The sequence below is a fragment of the Heteronotia binoei genome, chromosome 3, assembly GCF_032191835.1.
Source record: "Heteronotia binoei isolate CCM8104 ecotype False Entrance Well chromosome 3, APGP_CSIRO_Hbin_v1, whole genome shotgun sequence".
Classification (NCBI taxonomy): Eukaryota; Metazoa; Chordata; class Lepidosauria; order Squamata; family Gekkonidae; genus Heteronotia; species Heteronotia binoei.
The window spans coordinates 72591047-72611506 of record NC_083225.1 but is presented as its reverse complement, the minus strand read 5'-3'; the positions used below and the strand labels follow the sequence as shown (position 1 = coordinate 72611506).

The following is a 20460-nucleotide window of genomic DNA, read 5'->3' as shown; positions in this document are numbered from 1 at the left end:
GAAGGTTTACTAGATATGTTTGCTCTTCTCGCGGAAAATTAATTAAGAGCACTTGCTATGGCAAATTCCTATTATCGCCCCTGGTTGGTAGTTATGGAGATGGTCCTAATTACCCTGGTGTAGTACAGTTAGAAAAGTTTGTGTGTTTATTTAAAATACTTTTGTAATACTTCTGTTGTATATTTAACTGACAAGAAACACCTATAAAAATGAGCTTGTAGACAGGAAAAAGATTTCGTTTTGGGAAAAAGACAAAGATTTCGTTCTGGGACAAAGACAAAGATTTCGTTCTGGGAAGTCAAGGAGTCAGATTATTTGAGGATGCTAGTCTTGAGCAAGAAATCTCAAGTCTTGGACAATTGCATATATGTAGACTGTTCTATGGCGGATGGGATTTATCTGCAGGTTAACAGAACACAGCAACAGGTAAACATTATAAAACCTTATATGGCTTATAAAAAAGTACAAAGTGCATTTGACTTCATAGCTCAATAAAATCCACGGTAACTATCCAAGACTGATTTAACATATCCTTTGTGTAATACTTGCTTAGAAGTTCATATTGTCTGTTACGTCTGCCAGTGATGCAAACAGAATTGCAGAGACAGATTGCTTTTGTGGACCTCCACAGGGGCGTATCAGTCTACTTCTTTTGATCTCTCTGCAGATTTGAAGCTTTAATTTCTTAATTTCTCATCAGATCTGCCAGCCTCTTTGTATTGCATGTTTTTAAGTTTTATGGGGCTTACAGCATGATCCTAAAAACATTTACAACAACATTTACTCGGGAGTCATCCTCAGTTATTTTACTGGGATTTGTATCCAAGTAAGTGTGCCTGGCATTGCATTCCATCTCACAGAGTTAGTATGGTATAGAGCTAAGTTCCATCTGCATATTGGTGACAACTCAACACAAATATCCTGATAACCTCCCCCAGTGGTTTCACGTAGATGTTAAAGAACAAGGTAGTACTTTGTGGAACCCAGCCTGGTGGAACATCTCCCATCTGAGATCAGGGCCCTGCAGGCTCTGTTACAATTCTTCAGGGCCTGAAAACAGAGCTATTCTGTCAGGCTTTCAACTGAAGCAGCAGGCATCCTAATTCCATTTTTGACGTTCGTTTCTGACAACCTGGCCTAGTGGCTTGATATTCCACAACACCGCTTCCATCCAAGCATCACCAACGAAGCTACTTTTGCTCTGCTTTTTTGTGTGACATTTCTGATTTGTTTACATTTTTATTGTTTGGATTTTTATTCTGTCTCTGTCATGATATTTATGTGTCCTTGTAAGCCACCCTGAACCCACTCACAGGGAGGATGGGATATAAATTGAAGAAAGAAAATAGGCCAAAAACTATGGGGTTCAACAGCAGCACCAGCTTCTGAAAGCTACACTTCAGGTTGGACTGGAACCACTACAGAATGGTGCCTTCCAATCCAAAAAGATATTGCAATGAATGGTATTGAAAGCCACTGAGAAGTTCACGAGAATCAACAAAATGACACTCCCTCTGTCCATCTTCCAGAACGAGTCATTCATCGGGGCAACCAAGGCTGTTTCAGTCCCATAACCAGGACTAAACCCAGATGGAAGGGGTCTAAACAGTTTTCCTCATCCAGGAAAGCTTGGAGTTGTCCAGCCATGACCTATAAAATCACCTTGCTCAAGAATGGAACACTTGAGACTGGTTGATAATTTTTGTGATCTCCTGGGTGGGCTTCTTTAAAAGTGGACATACCACACACTGTTTCAAGGCTGAGGTGACCACCCCCTCTCCTAAGGAAACATTAAATAACTCTTGAACCCAGTCAGCCAGCACCTCCCCCCCCCTGCAGCAGATTTAAGTAATCAAAGATGACAGGAGGTCATACAAGTAGGCTTCCAGGGATCCTTCCACATCCTCAAATTGAATAAACAGGAAGTATCCCAAATAATTGGCAAGGGGGGTGCACCCTGAGACCATCTGACTATGTATGGGGTCCACCCCCTATGTGAGGTTGCTAATGAAGAGTTCAAATTGGAATGGATGCGAAGATGTTATCTGCAAAGTACTGAGCAAACCAGCCACAGCTGGCCAACAAGCAGTCCACTTCTTTGTGCAGGCCAGACCCCGACAGGCATCTGACCACCCAGAACAGCTCCACTGCACAGATGCAATGATGGCAGAAAGTATTATTTCCTTGTTTGTGTTCTGTTTTGTAACAGCCAATGGCTATATACAATAAATTTTTGACTGACTGACTGTATTATTTTTTTCGTATTGCCTCTGCCACAAAGGACACTTCAAAATGAGCTTTTGCCCATGTGCTGCTGATTTTGGCAGGTAAAGGAGAGTCATTTGGAGACTTACTGTGAGTTTGGCATCTCTAACCCACAGGGAGGGCCATTCTGCTGTATCACAGTCCTCATGAAATGAACCTATTTGGTAAACATGAAGGTTTGTGGTTCGTGTGGCTCCATTTTCCCAGTTCACACCCATCACTAGTCCTCCTCTAAGATCTAGCTAAATGAACTGAATGGATTTTCTTCTTTCTGAAATCCTTTGCACAAGCAAACGCAGTCATGTAGCTTACAACCTGAGTTTGATCCCGGCAGAAATTGGGTTCAGGTAGCTGGCTCAAGGTTGACTCCGCCTTCTAAAATGAGTACCAGCTTGCTGGGGGTAAAGTGTAGATGACTGGGGAAGGCAATGGCAAACCACCCTGTAAAAGTCTGCCAAGAAAACGTCCTGATGTGATATCACCCCATGGGTCAGTAACAACTTGGTGCTTGCATGGAGACTACCTTTACCTTTAGAAAAACTGTGATGAAAGGTACTACGAGGACTGCAAATTGCTGCCATTGCTACATATTTGTCTTTTCAAGTCCATCCATACTTGAAAGGTCATTTCACAAAAATTTTAATTACTACCTCATACCAATACAATTAACAAGTCTTTCTTGATTGTAGGCACTTTGCAGTATATGGCTCCAGAGATTATTGATAAGGGGCCTCGAGGATATGGTGCACCAGCTGACATATGGTCTCTGGGATGCACCATAATTGAAATGGCAACAGGGAAGCCTCCATTTCATGAACTGGGAGAACCACAGGCGGCTATGTTCAAGGTAAGTGGGGGTATTAACTGCCAATGAGTCTGTGCTCACTGTATAGTTGTAGTACTATCCATTCTAGAGTAAGTTAACGCTAGTGAGTCTACTCACGAGGGTATTTTGTTTGGAGTATTATAGCTTTAGTAGCTCCCAAACCATAGCTAACATGAATATTTCATATACACTGGTGTTGAATGATGTTCCCTTTGAAAACTTGTAAAATGTGGGCAACCTGCATACATGTTCATCTCTAAACACTGGTGTACACAAGCCTGGGAACTCTGATCTGTTTCTCTGATGAATGTGTGCACATATTTAAGGACTCACTGAAACAAGAGAGAGATCATAAGGACAAGGAGACCATGGCCTCTACACAGTGCCATGGCATGTTCCCATGGTGGTTCCATTTCACTATTTGAAGACTGCGTAGACAACTAGGCTTCTGAAGATGCAGTAATTCAACTAGGCTTTTGAAGATGCAGTAATTCATCATGGAGTAGGATTCATTAAAAATCATGTGGAAGCAGGTGTTTGTCATTGTGGCTGCTGTGCAGTCCTACATGGAACAGTGCAGTTGCAGGCCAGCTAACAAGCTTTCTAAATCGTTCTATAGTCTGAGTTCTCCTCTTCACCTCCATCTTCAGTGTATCTATCCCTTTTCCTGCCTAAAGGGTCATGTGATGAGGTGGGGTGAATGTTCTTCCTTCAGTTCTTTTCTTGCCACTGTGAGGTGGGCATAAGCCATTTTTTGGGTCTCTGTCATTTTTTCTCTTTGTGAGTATTAAGGTCAAATGATCTTATTTAAGAAGTGTGAGAAATGTGGAGCCCAAAATGGCACAGAATGACAATCTTAAGTCACGCCTATGGCATCATGCCTGGCCTTCCATTGCTTGAACCTGAAGGATAGAGATGGAGATCAAGCAAGCTTAAAGCTGTCTTTAAGGGAAAAGGCATTGGGTGCCCCAGACCCTCAAGTGAAAAAAACAAGCACAATCTGAAAAAAGACCAAGGGTTTCTTCAGTAGTCTTGGCATTGATTCCATCAACCTGCTGACCAAACTGCTGGTGCTTTCACACTCAGCTTCAGAGCTGCCTTCAAAGAAATAAAAAAGAAGACAAAGCCTCAAGACCATAGGTCACCAGCTCAGCAATGAGTCTTGAGATCACCCTGACATTGAAAGTCCATTTCACCTTGGTGCAGTACATCACATTCACCCATGGCCAACGTCATCTCTTCCTTAGATGTTGGATTGCTAAGTTCCCTCATAACTGAAAAACTTTGAATCACCATCACTCAATTTTGTCTCAGCATTGAGTTTCTCAGCTTTGGGTGGTGCATCTCTCCCCCATCCTAAGGACCTCATCACTATCAGGCTGGCGATGTCAGTCGCCAGCTCCTTCTGATGACAATGTATATGAAGTTTTACCACATCAGGATGAACTCAGAGGGAATAAGCACCAAATCCCTCAACAATCTTCCCAGCAACCTCTCTGGTTCCTCTTTCTGATTATAATTCTACCTCAGTGGGCTTCATGGGACTATCACGACTGATGTGTTCTGTTGTCCTGGCCTTCTGGTCAATAACAACAAAAAAGCTTTCTGGCTAACTCTCACATTTGCCATTTTTTACCCTAATAATTGATTATCTACCAGAATGTGTTTTTGTTAATTATGCCGTTGGACTAATTTGAATGTATTTGGTGCCTCTCTAGATATCTGCTCCAAAGAACTGGAAAACTGATATGCATAGTGATAAGAATCTTTATATATATTATTAGGGAAGTGTTTTTATTACCATAACTACAACGTGGACTTTTACCATGTATTACATTACACAAAATACAAAGCCTGGCTAGCTAGTGAAGGAGACTGATCTTGAATCTACATGAATATTAGGGTTTTGAAGTGGTTAAATCCTGTCCTGTGATTTAAATACGTCATTTCTGTTCAGCATTTTTGCTGTAGCCAGCATGAACTTTGTTGGATGATGGAAGCTATCTTGCTATTATAAATGTGCAGTCAGATCACAGTGCATCAGTGTTGTTCTAAATGCTTGATTATGTCAGCAGGCTTTTGGCCCTTATTTAACTTTTTTGCTGCTATTGTGCTCTGTGGCCAGCTTCAGCTCTGGACCAGTCCTGTTTGCATGTCTCACCATATTTTATATAGTGGCTTTAAACTTGGGAAAGACACAGTAGAATACATGGCAGAAGTTCAACTTCACAATATTTATGTAACATTTTATGTGAGAGGCTGGAAAGTGGTAACTAAGGCTGATACAGTCAAAGAAAACCAGGCCACTGTAAAGTACTTAGTTATAATTAAAAACTATAATCGGATTATGTAAGTGTAATTTAATATACACTTAATATATCTGTCAAAGTAAAAATAGAGGCTTGCAAACCAGATTAGTAAAGCTGAAGTGAAACTGCAGCATACATCTAAAAAAGTGTAGAAAGTCATCACAATTTTTTAATTGTTTTGCAGACTCAGCCTTTACCATTGCATTGAAACCTAAGGCCATTTATTTTTATTCAGTAGCTGTCACAACTGCAAATGTGTAGAGACTGAATGCTTAGATACTGAAAGCTTTTTAATATCAGGCACCCATACAGTATTCGTTCATTTATTTGTTTACTTCATTTATAGTAAATGAATTACATTACACAAAATACAAAGCCTGGCTAGCTAGTGAAGGAGACTGATCTTGAATCTACATGAATATTAGGGTTTTGAAGTGGTTAAATGCATTAATATCCTGTCCTGTGATTTAAATACGTCATTTCTGTTCAGCATTTTTGCTTTATCCAGCATGGACTTTGTTGGATGATGGAAGACTCAAGGTGGATGGATTGTGTATGTAGCCATTTGTTAAGATATAACAGCCCATAGAGTTGCACTTCTACTGGTTCTTCAGGTATCAAGAAGATGCAAAATAAACTTGTGACAATTGTTGACAGTTTTTAGTTGTGATGATTAAAATCAGAGGTCCATCAGGACTTCATCTCCAACTGTGGAGGATTATCTTCTTCTTGCCTTCTGGGTCATTTTTCATGACTTTGGCATGGAGGCCTCCCTTAAGGGTTATCAGAAGAGGGGGGAGTTGAATGTCCACTAGGCACTCCATTATACCTTATTGAGACTGGGCACCATAAGGTACCATGGAGAATCAGTCCGTGTGTATCTGGGGCGTGGGGGGGCTGTTTTTGAGGTAGAAGCACCAAATTTTCTGCATCTGGTATCTCTCCTCAAAAAAACCCCCCAAGTTTCAAAAAATTGGGGGTCCAATTCTGTGAGCCCCAAAAGAAAGCTGCCCACATCCTCTATTATTTCAAATGAAGAGAAGGCATTTAAAAGGAACACAGTTCCTTTATATGCGGTGACTGGTTCTCCCTTCAGATTTCACTTGTGCTTGTCACAACCTTGCTCCTGGATCCACCCCCAAAGTCCCCAGATATTTCCTAAGTCAGATCTGGCAACCCTACTTCAAAAGCCATAATGGTTTGACTTGGATGTGGCATAAAGTGTGAGCAATTGGATGACCTAGTGTAATGCTAGTAGAAACAAAAGTGTTCTATGAATAGGTGTATTGGAGGAAGCAGTTCCAGGGAATTTCAGCCAAGAATGTAAACCTAGAAGAACAATCATTTTGATTTTGGGGTAGTAAAGATTAATTCAACACTTCAGCCTCCTGGCTTTCACTTTTGGATCATTATAAGTACAAAGTTTGCAGCAGCAAATATAACACAGAGCTAGTGTAATATAAGTATTAAGAGAAGGGGTTATATAACTGAATGGAATATACACACAAACACTAAGTGATTAACTTTTAAGGTAAACTACAGTCTCTCATTTGTCCTCTGTACAGTATATACCATATAAATAGTAAACATTATTGTTTACAATAATATGCCATGCAATATATGTATATAGCCTTTACTACTTCAACATAGCTCTAGTTTAGATATTCATTCATTTATTATTATGGTCATTTGACCAGAGGGCCCCACGGTGCAGAGTGTTAAAGCTGCAGTACTGCAGTCCTAAGCTCTGCTCACGACCTGAGTTTGATCCCCAGTGGAAGCTGGGTTTTCAGGTAGCTGGCTTAAAGTTGACTCAGCCTTGCATCCTTCTGAGGTGGGTAAAATGAGTGCCCAGCTTGCTGGGGGGAAAGTGTAGATGACTGGGGAAGGCAATGGCAAACCACCCTGTAAAAAGTCTGCCGTGAAAACGTTGTGAAAGCAACGTCACTCCAGAGTCGGAAACAACTGGTGCTTGCACAGGGGACCTTTCCTTTTCCATTTGACCTGCCATATACATGTAATTTATTTTTTTTAACAGTGATATATTTTAAAATTTATTATCAACAAGCACTTCCCAACTAATTGTAATTAATGTTTATTTACCATTGTCCAGTAAACTGGAAGTTCTCATGGAAGGGTTTAGAGGATATATATTTTGAATGTTGTATATAACTACCCGAAAGCTGAATTCCTAGTAAAGGGATACTTTAATACACGGAGTAATTGGGCAGATAACCAGATATGGAATTCTAGCAGGAGCTCCTTTGCATATTAGACCGCACACCCCAATGTTGCCAATCTTGCAAAAGCTTACAGAAAAGAGCCTTGTAAACTCTTGGAGGATTGGTTACATCAGGGGTGTGTGGCCTAATATGCGAAGGAGCTCCTGCTAGAATTCCACCCCTGTGGATAACAATGGTTAGCAACAGCCCAAGAGACATTAAGACCAGGAAATTTTTTTAATATGCCGTGTTTCTGTGTCTAGAATGATAATTTTGAATGGTCTTAATAAAGGAGATTTTAATTGTTTGATAGGCAAGGGAGCAAGTGGTATAGGTTTTGTCTTGGTTCTCTCTTCTTCAACATATTATATCCCTTGAGGTTGAACAATATAATGGCGACCATTTACCAATTGGTTTTGAGTTGTGAATTATTATTCAACAATGCAACAACATTCCTTGAAATATGGATTTAAAACATACAGGACCTAGACTAGGTCCCCTTTGTTCAAACTAAAACCACTGCGGTGGTCAGAAGAACTGGGGGCTAAAACCCAGCAAGTTATGTAAAGTGAGGGATATGGGGAATCGGTCAGGAATTCTATACGGGGAAAGAGATGGAAGGAATCTTGACTGATCTTTTTAGTCCAGTTATCCAGAAGAAGATAACTATAGGTTTTAATCAAAGAAACAATGGATAGTTTGAACCTGAATGTAGATGGTGGATTAGAAAGATAAACAGGTTACATTGTTATTTTAGGCTAACCAACTCAAGAAGGATATTGGAGAAGCTCAGGTTTTGTAAGAAGTCTAAAGGAGTGATAACATTCAAGAAATGGGAAATGGAGAAAATGGAAACAACTCATCTCAGCCTGAAACAATAATAATAATTGTGTATTGGGAAGCGTTGTAAATTCAAGTGCCTATGTCAGCTTTCCATTTGAGAAAAATTCTACAGAAATTTAATGGAATGAGAGATAGTATAGAAAGAGGCACAGAAGCTGTGAAAGAGATTGGAGACCTGCCAATCCGTTACTAAAGAAGAGATATGGCGGCCCTTAATTAAAATGAGAAAACCAGGGAAAGCTGCCGGCCCTGATATGATCCTAATAGAATTGCTGAAAGTAGATCCCAAGAGATGGGGTATAATTTTAGCCCCATTATTTACAAAAATCAACGGAAAAAGTCTCTTCTTGTTCTGAGGGTTCAGGATTGAACTAACAAAATTATAGATTGATTTGTTTGCTATCAGTAGTCTCTAGACTTTATTCTGATTATTTGACTGTTAAATTACAGGGATGGGTATTGAACAAGCAAATTGTTATTCAGGAACAGGCAGGATTTCAAAGAGGCTTAATCATCACAGACCTTGGGCTAGTGTTGCACTTCTGGTTGAGCAGTATGTATCCGTAAGAGGAGGATACCTAAATGCAGCATTCATGGATCTATGTATTGCCTGTGATTTTGTCTCTTGAGAGAGACTGTGGGAGGAATTGGAGAAATCATCTCTTTAAAGAATGAAAAAACTTAATAATAGTATTTATATAAGAGAGAGGTGCTGGTGTCACGTTAACCTATACAGTGTGCTTAGCGAAGACAGAAATACAGCAAAGTTCAGTGCTAGAACCAACGTTATTTAGTTTTGACAACAATTCAAATACCTAGGGATCCTCTAGATACAGTTTAAGGTGGAAATACCATTGGACAGCAGTGCCAGAGAAGGCCAAAATAAAAGCTAATGCTATCTTGACATTTTGTTACAAGGAGGGAAGGGTGCAGTGTCCCTTCTGCACTGGCTATGTTTCAGACTAAAGTAATTCCGCAAGTAAGTTATGAGGTAGAGATACGTATAGAAGAAGTGAATTAGAAAGTTGATGAACCTCTAATCCAATTTGTGGAAGAGATTCTGGTAATTCCAAACTATATTTCTGGTACTGCTCTGAGGGAAGAGCTTGCATCGAGATTGCTGGAGGCACATACTTGGCTCCAGTCTATAAATATGAGAACGAAAGTTCTAACCTACTGATGAAAAAACAAAGATGCAAGGAAGAGAAATGGAAATGTTGCAGAGTTGGGTAAAATTGCAACAATTTCTCTTTTGAAAAAGAGAGTAGTAGAGTTAAACAGGGTTTAGTACTTTTATAGCATGCAGGGCTTGCTCATTATACTGAATTGGCCTCTGATCCTCCCCTACCCTGCCAGCCTATTTGAATTTTTAGCAAGGATGCATGTGCTTCCATCAGCAATTTGCATTCCAGGACAGGTACTGTGAATGCAAATGGAGGAAGCTTGAAACACTGGATCATATGATCTTGGCTTGTTCATAGTATGACTTATATAGAATGAAATGGTTGGATCCAATCCTAAGGAACTCAGTGTCTGTTGATAGAACCGAGATAGTAGCATTTTTATTAAAGGATGAAGATCCAAGGATTACTTAAATTGTAGCAAAAGTATTCTTGATGGTGATTATATTGAAGGAAAAGGCGTACTTTTTAATGACTGGGCTAAAAATAAAACTTAGGAACCATAACTCAAGCCTGACTGGAAACCTTTGGTCAAATAAGTCAACCATTAAAGGATTATTGACAGCATGCAAGAAAGTGAAAAGGAAGTAATGCAATGCTAACTTAACTTTCCCTGTATAAATTATATGAACTATCCTGATTCTTGCAGGTTGGAATGTTCAAGATTCACCCTGAAATCCCTGAATCGCTGTCTGCTGAAGCACGAGCCTTTATTTTACTTTGCTTTGAACCTGATCCAAACAAACGTGTCACAGCATCTGACTTACTCAAAGATGGCTTCTTGAAACAGATGAACAAAGGCAAGAAAAACAGGATTGCATTCAAGCCCTCAGGTAAGGAATTGTTGTCCAGGGTATCTATCTATAGGATAACCAAGAATTTGAGTAAAGTATTCCTCAAGATCTGGGCATGCCAAAAGTTGAAGAGGAAAAGGTATCTTTTATTGTACATATTCAGCCTAATTGTGATGCAGCTATGATGCTTCCCTTCCACATTCAAGGGATGTAGGCATGTGTTCACATTTCTCACTGGGGTTGTGTAGCAGAACAAAAGAAAAAAATGTTCGACAACTGAGAACTTTCCTTCAAGTGCTGATTTTATTTCACCAAGAAAGGGAATTGTCACACAATTACAGTGTTCACAGTATTAAATGTAAGGCTATAACTGCAGGTGGCTTGCTGAAATTGTAGTGGTCTCAGCAGCTAGCAGTCCCTTGAACCATGAGTAATGCATGCCAGGGGGTCCTAATCATCAGTCTCTTCCAGTGCTGGTATTGGTTTCACATCAAGTAGCATGTTTTATTTCTGTGGCTTGACAATGGCAATCTATTCTGGTTCATTTTGTTTCCTAATTTGTATTACATTTTCATTTTAGTCACTTCATTTGCTTAAAGGATAGATGAAGTTGCTTTAATCCTGTTTGCACTCTTTTTCTCCAGATTATAATCGCAGTACATCGCTTCCTCTGCCAGTCCAAGGGGAACAGGCTGGTAGCAGCAGTAGTGAACATGGCTCAGTCTCACCAGATTCTGATGTGCAACATGACATGTTCTTTGACAGAACAAAGCGCTCTGTGTCAGAGATTCAGGCAAAACATCCCATAGCCCATTTACTAAGGTAAAATCTGTGTGGTGCAAAAATGGCTTTTGAATAGCTTCACGCCAAATCCAGATAGTTTTACAGTTAATAGATTTACTTCTCAAAGTTATTTATTTATTTATGATTTATATCCTGCCCTTCCCGCCAAGGTGGCTCAGGGCGGCTTACAACAGGTAATGTACTGCAAGTCTCATAGTAATTATGTTGGTTTATGTCAAGTATCAGCTTTAAATGGACTTTATTTAAGTCTCTGCAGGAATAGAAAATTGTAATTATAAATGTCCACTGGAGAAAAATTAGAAAAAATTAGAAAAATTAGGAAGCATGTTCACTCTAGATTAGTGTGTTCCATGTTAAGAGCATTCTGTGTTGTTGTAGTAATTGTTGAACTTTGGAGTTAGGTTACACAATAGGCTGCTCTACATCCTCGGCTGGTTTAAAAGGGTGGCTTTGATGATGACCATTTGGTTATACAAGCCAAGCTCTAGTCCAGTAAGTCACAACTCAAACACAGGTTAGAATGATTCTTGCTCTGAGATAAATGGGCAGCACCAAGCCCCTACTATCATATGACCAGGTTCTGGCCTTTGATATACCAGGCCATTACACGGTGAGCTAAAATGTGTGGCAGGAACTTTGTACTTAGGATCATTTCAAAGAGTGTCATGGAACTGAGGGGCATGAGCAGAGAAGCTCTAAACAACAGCACAGCAAAACCTGTTTGGTCTTCTTACTCTCTCCCCCTTTCCAAGGTTTGAGATTGGAATCTCAAGGTGATCCAGCACTTTAGAAAGGCATGAGAATTCTGCTTGGACTGGATGAGGAAGGAGATCTCCTTTCTCTTCATGTTCCTAGCAGATCCCTAGAGCTCTACCTGCCTCCTCTGGGCAAGGCAACAGCAAGTTCTCTTCTCACCCCTCTAAGAGCACTGCAGTTTGTGCTTGTTCGCATAGTTTAAGAAACAGAGGATGAAATGTATTATAATTTTTATTTTACTGTTTTAAATTGTAAGCTTAAATTGTATTTTAAATTGACTATTAGCCACCCTGGGTCCACTTGCAGAGAGGACGGGATAGAAAACTGAAGTAATAAAACAAACAAACAATCCAATCCTACTCATTGGAGTTTGCTTCCAGTGATTTTACTGCAACAGGATTTTTGCAAAAAGATAATACAACAGAGGGGCCTTCAGAGTATAAGCACTAAAACACACTAACACGTAGCAGAAAGCAAAAACAAGAGGCAGGCTGAACTAAAAAAAAATCAGGGTTGCCAAGTCTGTGTTGGAAAATACCTGGAGACTTTGGGGGTGGATCCAGGAGAGGGTGGGGTTGGGGGGAGGGGCCTCAGCAGATTACAATGCCATAAAGCCCACCCTTCAAAGCAGCCATTTTATCCAGTTGTAAAAGCAGGAAATTTCCAGGCTGGCAACCCTAGAAAATGTTCAGTAAATTCTGAACATTGAAGAATGCACCACAGCTCTCCCAGGGTACAAGTGGGCTAAACTACAATTTCAGCAGTATTTACATTAACTAGACTTTTAGTGGGCTGTCACTTCTCCAACAATCCTTCTACATTTCAGGAACTACAGGGAGAAAAGTGAGAGGGCAGGAATGCTCCTGCACCTCAGACCTCCATGGATAAGTGCCATGACTGTGAAGATGGAACACTGTGATTGCTATGGAGACCACACCACCACCACAGCAGAGAGGCACTGATTTCTTGAAATCTACAGAGCTCTATTGCAAACACAGTTTCTTGGCCCCCTGCAGTGGGATATCTCATGAGATAAGCCTTCCTATTGCAAGATATCAAGGCCTGTCACTTCTGACAGCCAGGACACAGTTTCATTGTGCAACTCACAGATGTCTCATGGGGAGAGGGGGCAGATTATGGGTGTTAGACCCCAGTATGTGCTCGAGTCTAGTCCATCATTTGCAGCAATTCAGAAATCACTTTAGTTGGGATTAGCATTCATATATATGTTGTCCCCAACTTGACTCTTTGTAGTAAACAATCCTGTTATTTTCTGGTCTAGTGTTCCTGATGAGAGCTCAGTTTCAGATGAAAGAAGTGCTTCTCCTTCCCTCGAAGAAAAGGATTCTGGTCTTTTCTTATTACGGAAAGACAGCGAACGACGTGCAATTCTCTATAAAATCCTGAAGGAGGAACAGAACCAAGTTGCTACCAATTTACAAGAGTGTGTGGCACAGGTATTAACACTTGAGGGTATTTTCTTCCTTTAGGAGGAAAAAAAGGTAGAATGATAGAAATTGATGCATTGTATTTTATAAAGAAAAAAACTTAAAAACATACTCATATATGACATAATGTGACACCTGAGCATAAAGAAAGGAGGACTTGTGATTCTTTACTCTGAGTGTGTTCACTAAGGTGTGTTTTCATTCTTGCCAAAATCACAGATAAAATCAGCAATTTGCTTTTTGTGGGCTTTCAGTAAACACTTGAAGCCCAGATTTGCACATGAAGTTCCCTCATGCACTCATTAGCATTGCCTTTGGGGTATAATCTTAGGCTTTTAGAACACTGCCTTAACAGTTAAAGTACACTCCTCTCAAAAAAAAAAAGCTGTGGCAAATATTGACCCCCCCCCCCAAAAAAAAATAGAAACCCAGTATATTATAGCATGCAGTAATTAACTAATCACATATCTTGGACTATTGTGGCTTGTCATCAAATTGCATATAATTATATTTGATAGCGTGTAATCTTATTTTTCAATTGTTTGGGGAACAGAAGATGTTAAACAAGTTCAAATAGTTGTTAAATCACTTTCTCTGTATTTCCACTGTTGCTACTGTGTTTTTGACTCTGGTATATCAGAGAGACCACAGAATGAATTTGTATTTAAGGACTGAATGGTACAGTGGTTCTGTATGGAGAAATATCTTTAGCAGCTGTCTACATCAAAGAAAATTAAATTTATCTAAATCTTTGTTTCAAACTTATACTTTGACTGATCCACTCTAATGTGGAATTCAGTTTAAGTTCTCCAGGCTTTCTTGCAAACTAATTTAATTAATGAATCAAAATACTAGGGACATGCCTAAAGATGTAAAATTATAGGAAATACTGAAAACATTTTGTCAGTTTTTTCAGGGGGGGGGCAGAAAATAATTTTGAGGAAACATTGAAAAGATGTGGAAGACTTACTTTATCAACCCTATACTCATATTTAGTGTTTTTACCAAATCATTACTGCTTTAACAACAACAAAAAGTATCAATGATAACTTAGTTAACATACAAACTTGTACTATTTGGCATATTTAGGAAATATAAAGATACTAGTAAAGTCCTTCAGCTTTCTCCAGGCAACACATACTAAGGTATTGGATGTATCTTGAAAAGCAGGAAAAAATAAAGGTTGAAAATAGAAATTATGTATTAAAAAAGTAATGTGTTATTTGAACAATAAACAGGCTTGGATCCAGAGTAGCATTTCCATGGAGGCAATAATTTCTACTTGGGGAGCATGACCTTCTCAACCCCTGCAGCAGGAGGGTGAGGTGAAAATGTCACACTCCTTCTACCCATAGAAAAAGATGATGATTATACTGGATTTATATCCCACCCTTCTCTCTGAATTAGAGTCTCAAAGCAGTCACAATCTCCTTTACCTCTCCATCACCCCACAACAAACACCATGTGAAGTGGGTGAGGCTGAGAGAGCTCTCACAGAAGCTGCCTTTTCAAGGACAACTCCTGTGAGAGCTATGGCTGACCCAAGACCATTCCAGCAACTGCAAGCAGAGGAATGGGAAATCAAACCCGGTTCTCTCAGATAAGAGTCCAAGCACTTAACCACTGCACTGGGGTCTCATACAGTCAGAATAGGGCTAGCTAGCAACCTAACTAGATAGTGAGCTAAACTTTATTTTAGTTCCCTGTAAACAATAAATATATGCTTGAAAAAATGTCTACTGTAGACCTAAATGACATATCTACAGGTTTGGATAATGACCATTCTTTACTGTAGACCTATAAGACAATAATGATAATTATCTAAAGCTGTAGATTATCTCACATAAAAAATACATGTGAAGTCTTAAAAAGTATAAGAGAAAATATTTCATGAGACTTTTTCCCTCAGTGTCCTCCAACATTTCCATATTTTTGCATTTAAAAAATTGTTCACTCCCCTTCCTTTCCCATCAGATCACTACACATACCTGATAGAAAGCTGCCCTCTACTGCCCTTATTGTGAACTTACAAAACTGCAAATGAAGCCTGGATCATTGGAGATTGTTGGGATTAATATAACCAAATTACCTCAGTAGTGCTGAGGCTAGAGCTGACACAATTACAGCATCCACTTTATGAAAGTTCATCAAAGACTGACTAGTCCTTGATATGTCACAGTAGGGTAACCTAAGTTAATATGAAGGAATGAAAATGCATTTGTTACTTCGCTTTTTCCCAAGAAGTTGGGCATGCAGGCATGCTTACCTCTTGAGAGAGGATTTCCCTGTCCCATTCAGATTTTGGGTGTATGATATACACTGTAGAAGCTACGGTAAGTATGGTAATCATTCAATCAAGATCTGAAACCCATTAAATCTTGGTTAAATGGTGATGCTGCTTAGGAGAAAACATTTTCTAGGCTGGTATCCCTTAATGACAGTTAAGGTGAGATGAAGGAGCCTCCTCCACAGAGGAGAGGCTGCTGTCTAATAACTCAGTAAAATAGGTTGTATCAAATAAGTACCTGCAGGGCTTTTTTGGGTTTTTTGCATATCAGGCCACACCCCTGACACCAAGCCAGCAGAACCACGTTCCAGTGTGTTTCTGCTAAAAAAACAAGGGCCCTGCGTACCTGCTGTGAAAATTGCCAAACCATCAGTGTACAGAGCATCTTACATCACCTGCACAAGGAAGATGAAGGTCTGAAGGAGTAGTTTTCATGGATTAAAACTGGAGCCACTTTTCACTCATGTCTGATACTTCTAAGAGGGAGGAAATGAGAAAGATTTTCAATCAACCTCCAGAATGGGAAGCATCCTCTTCCTTGAATCTGCAGAATTGCCTTTTGGTATTCTACTTGCCAGAACTTGTAAAGGCATTCTAGATAATGGGATCCTCCTATGTGTCTATCAATATACACAAATTTGTGACAGGATACATAGTTCTTAAAATGCCACAATAATATGAGTCTAATCAACATAGCACTCGATTCCCTGATGTAGTAGGTCCCTTTCTTCTGGTGATAGTACTGCCCTTACATTAGTAGAGAAACTGAGGATCGATGTTGCCAAGTGATCGATATACCTCACATAGTGTGTTAATTATTCAAACATGCTTAAGCTTTTCTCATTGCAAAACCAAATAAGGGTCTTTTTAAGACATGGTTCTATCAGCCTCATTTTATTAATTTTATTCCTCTTTGCCATTACATTTGTAAACTTATTGCTGTGACACAGCTGTAGCTGAGAATTTCTGGTTGCCATCTAAGTAAACATACTCAAATTTGCCGATTATTGATGTGCTTGATTTCCCATATTCTGACTTTTTCTTCAGAGTTCTGAAAAACTTCATCTTTCAGCTGCTCATATCAAACAAATAATAGGAATTCTTAGAGATTTCATACGTTCTCCTGAACACAGAGTTATGGCATCAACTATATCCAAGCTTAAAATTGATCTGGATTTTGACAGTACTTCCATCAATCAGATTCATCTAGTGCTGTTTGGATTTCAAGATGCAGTAAGTGAATCAAAATTCTGGAATAAGAGCAGAGACAAATCTGTGCTTAGGCAAACCACATGCACAAATATTGTGGCCGAGAAAGCACTCTGAGACTGTCACTGCTATACAAACAGATGATAGTCTTCTACTGTTATGAAAGAAGGGAAAGGAGAACAGAAATGAACAGTGTAATATTTTGTATTGGCAGCTTACCTTCTGTTGATAGCTGACTTTTAAAAAGTTTTTTAAACAGAGGCCAAATGGCCATCTGACAGCAATGCTGATTCTGTAAACTTAGGCAGATCATGAGAGGGGGGGCAGGAGGGTTGCACCAATGCTTAGTTCTTGTGGCCCTTTTTTTACATCGCCAAGGAATGCTGTTTACCACTTTGGGGTCAGGAAGCAATTTTCTCCAGGCAGCTTGGCCAGGGATCTGGAAGTTTTTTGCCATTTTCTGGAAAAGGAGCAGGGTTACTCAGGCTCTTCTTTATGTTCTTATATGAATACTATTAGCCAAGTTTGGATTTTTTTATTTACTGTAAGGCAAAACAAATGAACTGTAATTTTAAAAAGTTGCTGGGGTGGCCTGAATTCCATTTTTTGAAATCATTCTTTTAGTTAGTTTGGAACATTGGTCATGTATTTTGATAATAATGTTTCCCAGAGGTCATTTTGTAGAAAAAGAGGTGCCAGAGCTCATTAGCACAACTCATTTGCATATGCCACACATCCCTGACATCACCAGAAGGTATACTAAATTATATCAGCATCTACCTTAAAATGCTTCTTGAATTATAATTGTCCTAATAAAACCTTATTCTAATCATAGCTTTTAAATTATTCTCCTGTGTGACCACAGTGGCATATTTCCATCTGTCTGCTTGATATATTTTGGTTATTTTCCCTTTTTCTGTGTGTGGGGAAAAATATTAGAAAGCTTGTCAAATCTTAGAATTCAGCAAAATTCTCACAGGGAGTTTGAACAATGGAGCCCAGAAACAAGTATTTTTGTGTGTGGTGGGAATAAGAAAGCCTCAAAGACCCCCCTCCCTCCCCCATCTGTAATATGGGGATAATACATGCCTGCTTTATAGGTCTAAGGATTACAAGAAGATAATATTTATGAAAACTAGAAAAATAAATAAAAATACTTAAGTATTATTTAAAATGGCATGTCCGCCACAAGTTGGCTTCTAAGAATTCTGGACTTTGGATATATTTTGTTATTTGTTTAGAATACCTACATATCCTGTTGTTCTCTCAAAAGAGTTAGGCCCAATTCAGGTGACAACAGTAGAAACAAAAATAATAAATCTGTTAGAATCATTAACACACATTATTAAAAGCAGGTAATAAACAAGCCAGAAGCTGCGCCAAAAGCTCTTTTAAATAGTTCTTACAGCCTCACAGGAATACCCTGAGTTTAGGTATCTGCCGTAGCCTTTTTGAGAGGATATATTCTGTAGCGGTAAGGTAGCAACAGAAAAAGCCTGGGCCACCAAAGATTGTGTCTTTGACAGCTAGGAGACCCTGCTGTGAAGAACACACTTGTTGCACAGGTTTACAGCAGGATAAAAGATCCTTCAAGTATGGGGGTCATGAAGGGCTTAAGGCTGGACTATTTTATTTGGCCCTTTCTTTACAGGTGAACAAAGTACTAAGAAACCATTTAATCAGGCCCCATTGGATGTTTGCTATGGATAATATAATACGACGTGCAGTTCAAGCTGCTGTCACCATTCTCATTCCAGGTAAGTCAATGCAGAGTACTGTTCAGATTACTAAGGCCCTAGAAAAACATGACAAGAATGCACATACCAGCAATTTGTTGTGACAAATTAAAAGCCTGTGGCAGCTTTGCAGTTCTGACACATCATAGGGAATGCAGCGACAAAATGGCTACTCCAGAAACTATGAAAAGTAACAAATGCACTCATTATCCAAATCAACCTCTGGAATTTTGATGCCCTGTTGCTGGTAAACTAATCTTACACAAGTTGATATTTGGTAACTCTGTAGATTGGCTTGGCTTGTTAGCTTAAATGTGGAACTGTTCTAGCACATATATTTCTGCAAAAAGTGTGCTGCTCTCATGCCTAAATGGAATTCTGGCAGTGCAGTCCTATGCAGTTACTCCACCTCTGAGATGGTCTTAACCTATTTCTGTTTCAACAATTAGTATTATTTAAACACTGTTATACTGAAGATTACCTATTCAGTTTGCTTGTTCCTGCAGATTGTAATATTTTCGTATTTTCTAACCATCATGTGGCTGAAACCACAAAGCATATTTGGATTGCCTGAACTGCTAAATTTGGTCTCCATTATTGTTATCCTGTAGAACTATGGATATCAGAAAGAAATGTGCATATATCCCTGGTGGTATACTTAGGGTTGTCTTTTAAAAAAACCCTTTCACTTCAGCTGCTAGCATTGTTGATACGAGTTTTCAAATTTTGAAATCTGAAGATATGAATTATCATTTAATACTTTTTTTAAAAAAAATCCTGTTTTTAATATTTCATTTTAGCTGAACTTTATCCTTTGTAGACTTTCATATTGTAAACATCTTGAATGTCACATGGGACGTAAAAGCAGCATTTATTAAGTAAACACAACTGTTTGAAGAAAGAATTGCAAGTTTATACCCTGCCCTTCTCTCTGAATCAGAGATTCAGAGTGGCTTACAATCTCCTATATCTTCTCCCCCCACAACAGATACCCTGTGAGGTGGGTGGGGCTGAGGGGGCTCTCACAGCACTGCCCTTTCAAGGACAACTCCTGCGATAGCTGTGGCTGAAAAAAACATGCTGTAAATGTACAACCATTGCTCTTCTTTTGAAAGATCGTCATTTTTCAAATTGAAACACTCTATAAGCACAGGTAGTCTTCATCATCCAAGAACTACTGGATTAGAATATGGGCCATGACCCCAGGAATGGGCCATTGTAGTGATGAAAAAGATTACAGAAAGTCACCTTGGTGGCATTGGAAGTAAGGAATACTTAACTGTTGTGATTCTTTGTGCAGAACTTCGAACTCATTTTGAACCAACGTCAGAGACTGAAGGAATAGACAAAGATGCAGACGAAGTGGATGAAGATTACCATCAAGGAGAACAAAAACAACATGAGGAACCACTTACTCCCTCTGGAATATGTGCAACCCCTTCTTCAGTGTGCCCTGACAGTCAACAGCAGCTAAACATTGAATTAGGCAAGCTTAAGCTAGAAACAAACAGGTAACGGTTTCCTGGATGCCCTTTGCTTTTTCATTTAGCCACATGGCTGGTCACCTGTATGAATAACTATTCTCATTTAAGATGATTTCATGAAACTGAGACGGAATAATTTCAGTTCTTTCCCTGCTCATCAGAGGCACAAGATCCAATCAGTTCCTGCTGAATTTAAAGGACTTGCACATCTTAAAACCTCATTCAGAATGATTCTCTAATGCAACTTCAACAGTAGTTTTAATATCTCAGCACAGGAATATAATCATTAGACGTTC

The 20460-nt window shown here is 39.3% G+C and overlaps 1 protein-coding gene across 3 annotated transcripts in view; it reads left to right on the top strand.

The window, feature by feature from the left end:
* MAP3K15 (mitogen-activated protein kinase kinase kinase 15) overlaps positions 1–20460 on the top strand; it is a 102086-nt gene that overhangs the window by 79915 nt on the left and 1711 nt on the right. For all 3 annotated transcript variants that reach the window (XM_060234040.1, XM_060234041.1, XM_060234042.1), the window contains exons 19-25: positions 2955–3112; positions 10296–10479; positions 11085–11262; positions 13283–13457; positions 16783–16968; positions 18596–18701; positions 19981–20191. In XM_060234040.1, coding sequence (XP_060090023.1) covers positions 2955–3112; positions 10296–10479; positions 11085–11262; positions 13283–13457; positions 16783–16968; positions 18596–18701; positions 19981–20191 — 1198 coding nt within the window. The remainder of the gene's footprint in view (positions 1–2954; positions 3113–10295; positions 10480–11084; positions 11263–13282; positions 13458–16782; positions 16969–18595; positions 18702–19980; positions 20192–20460) is intronic.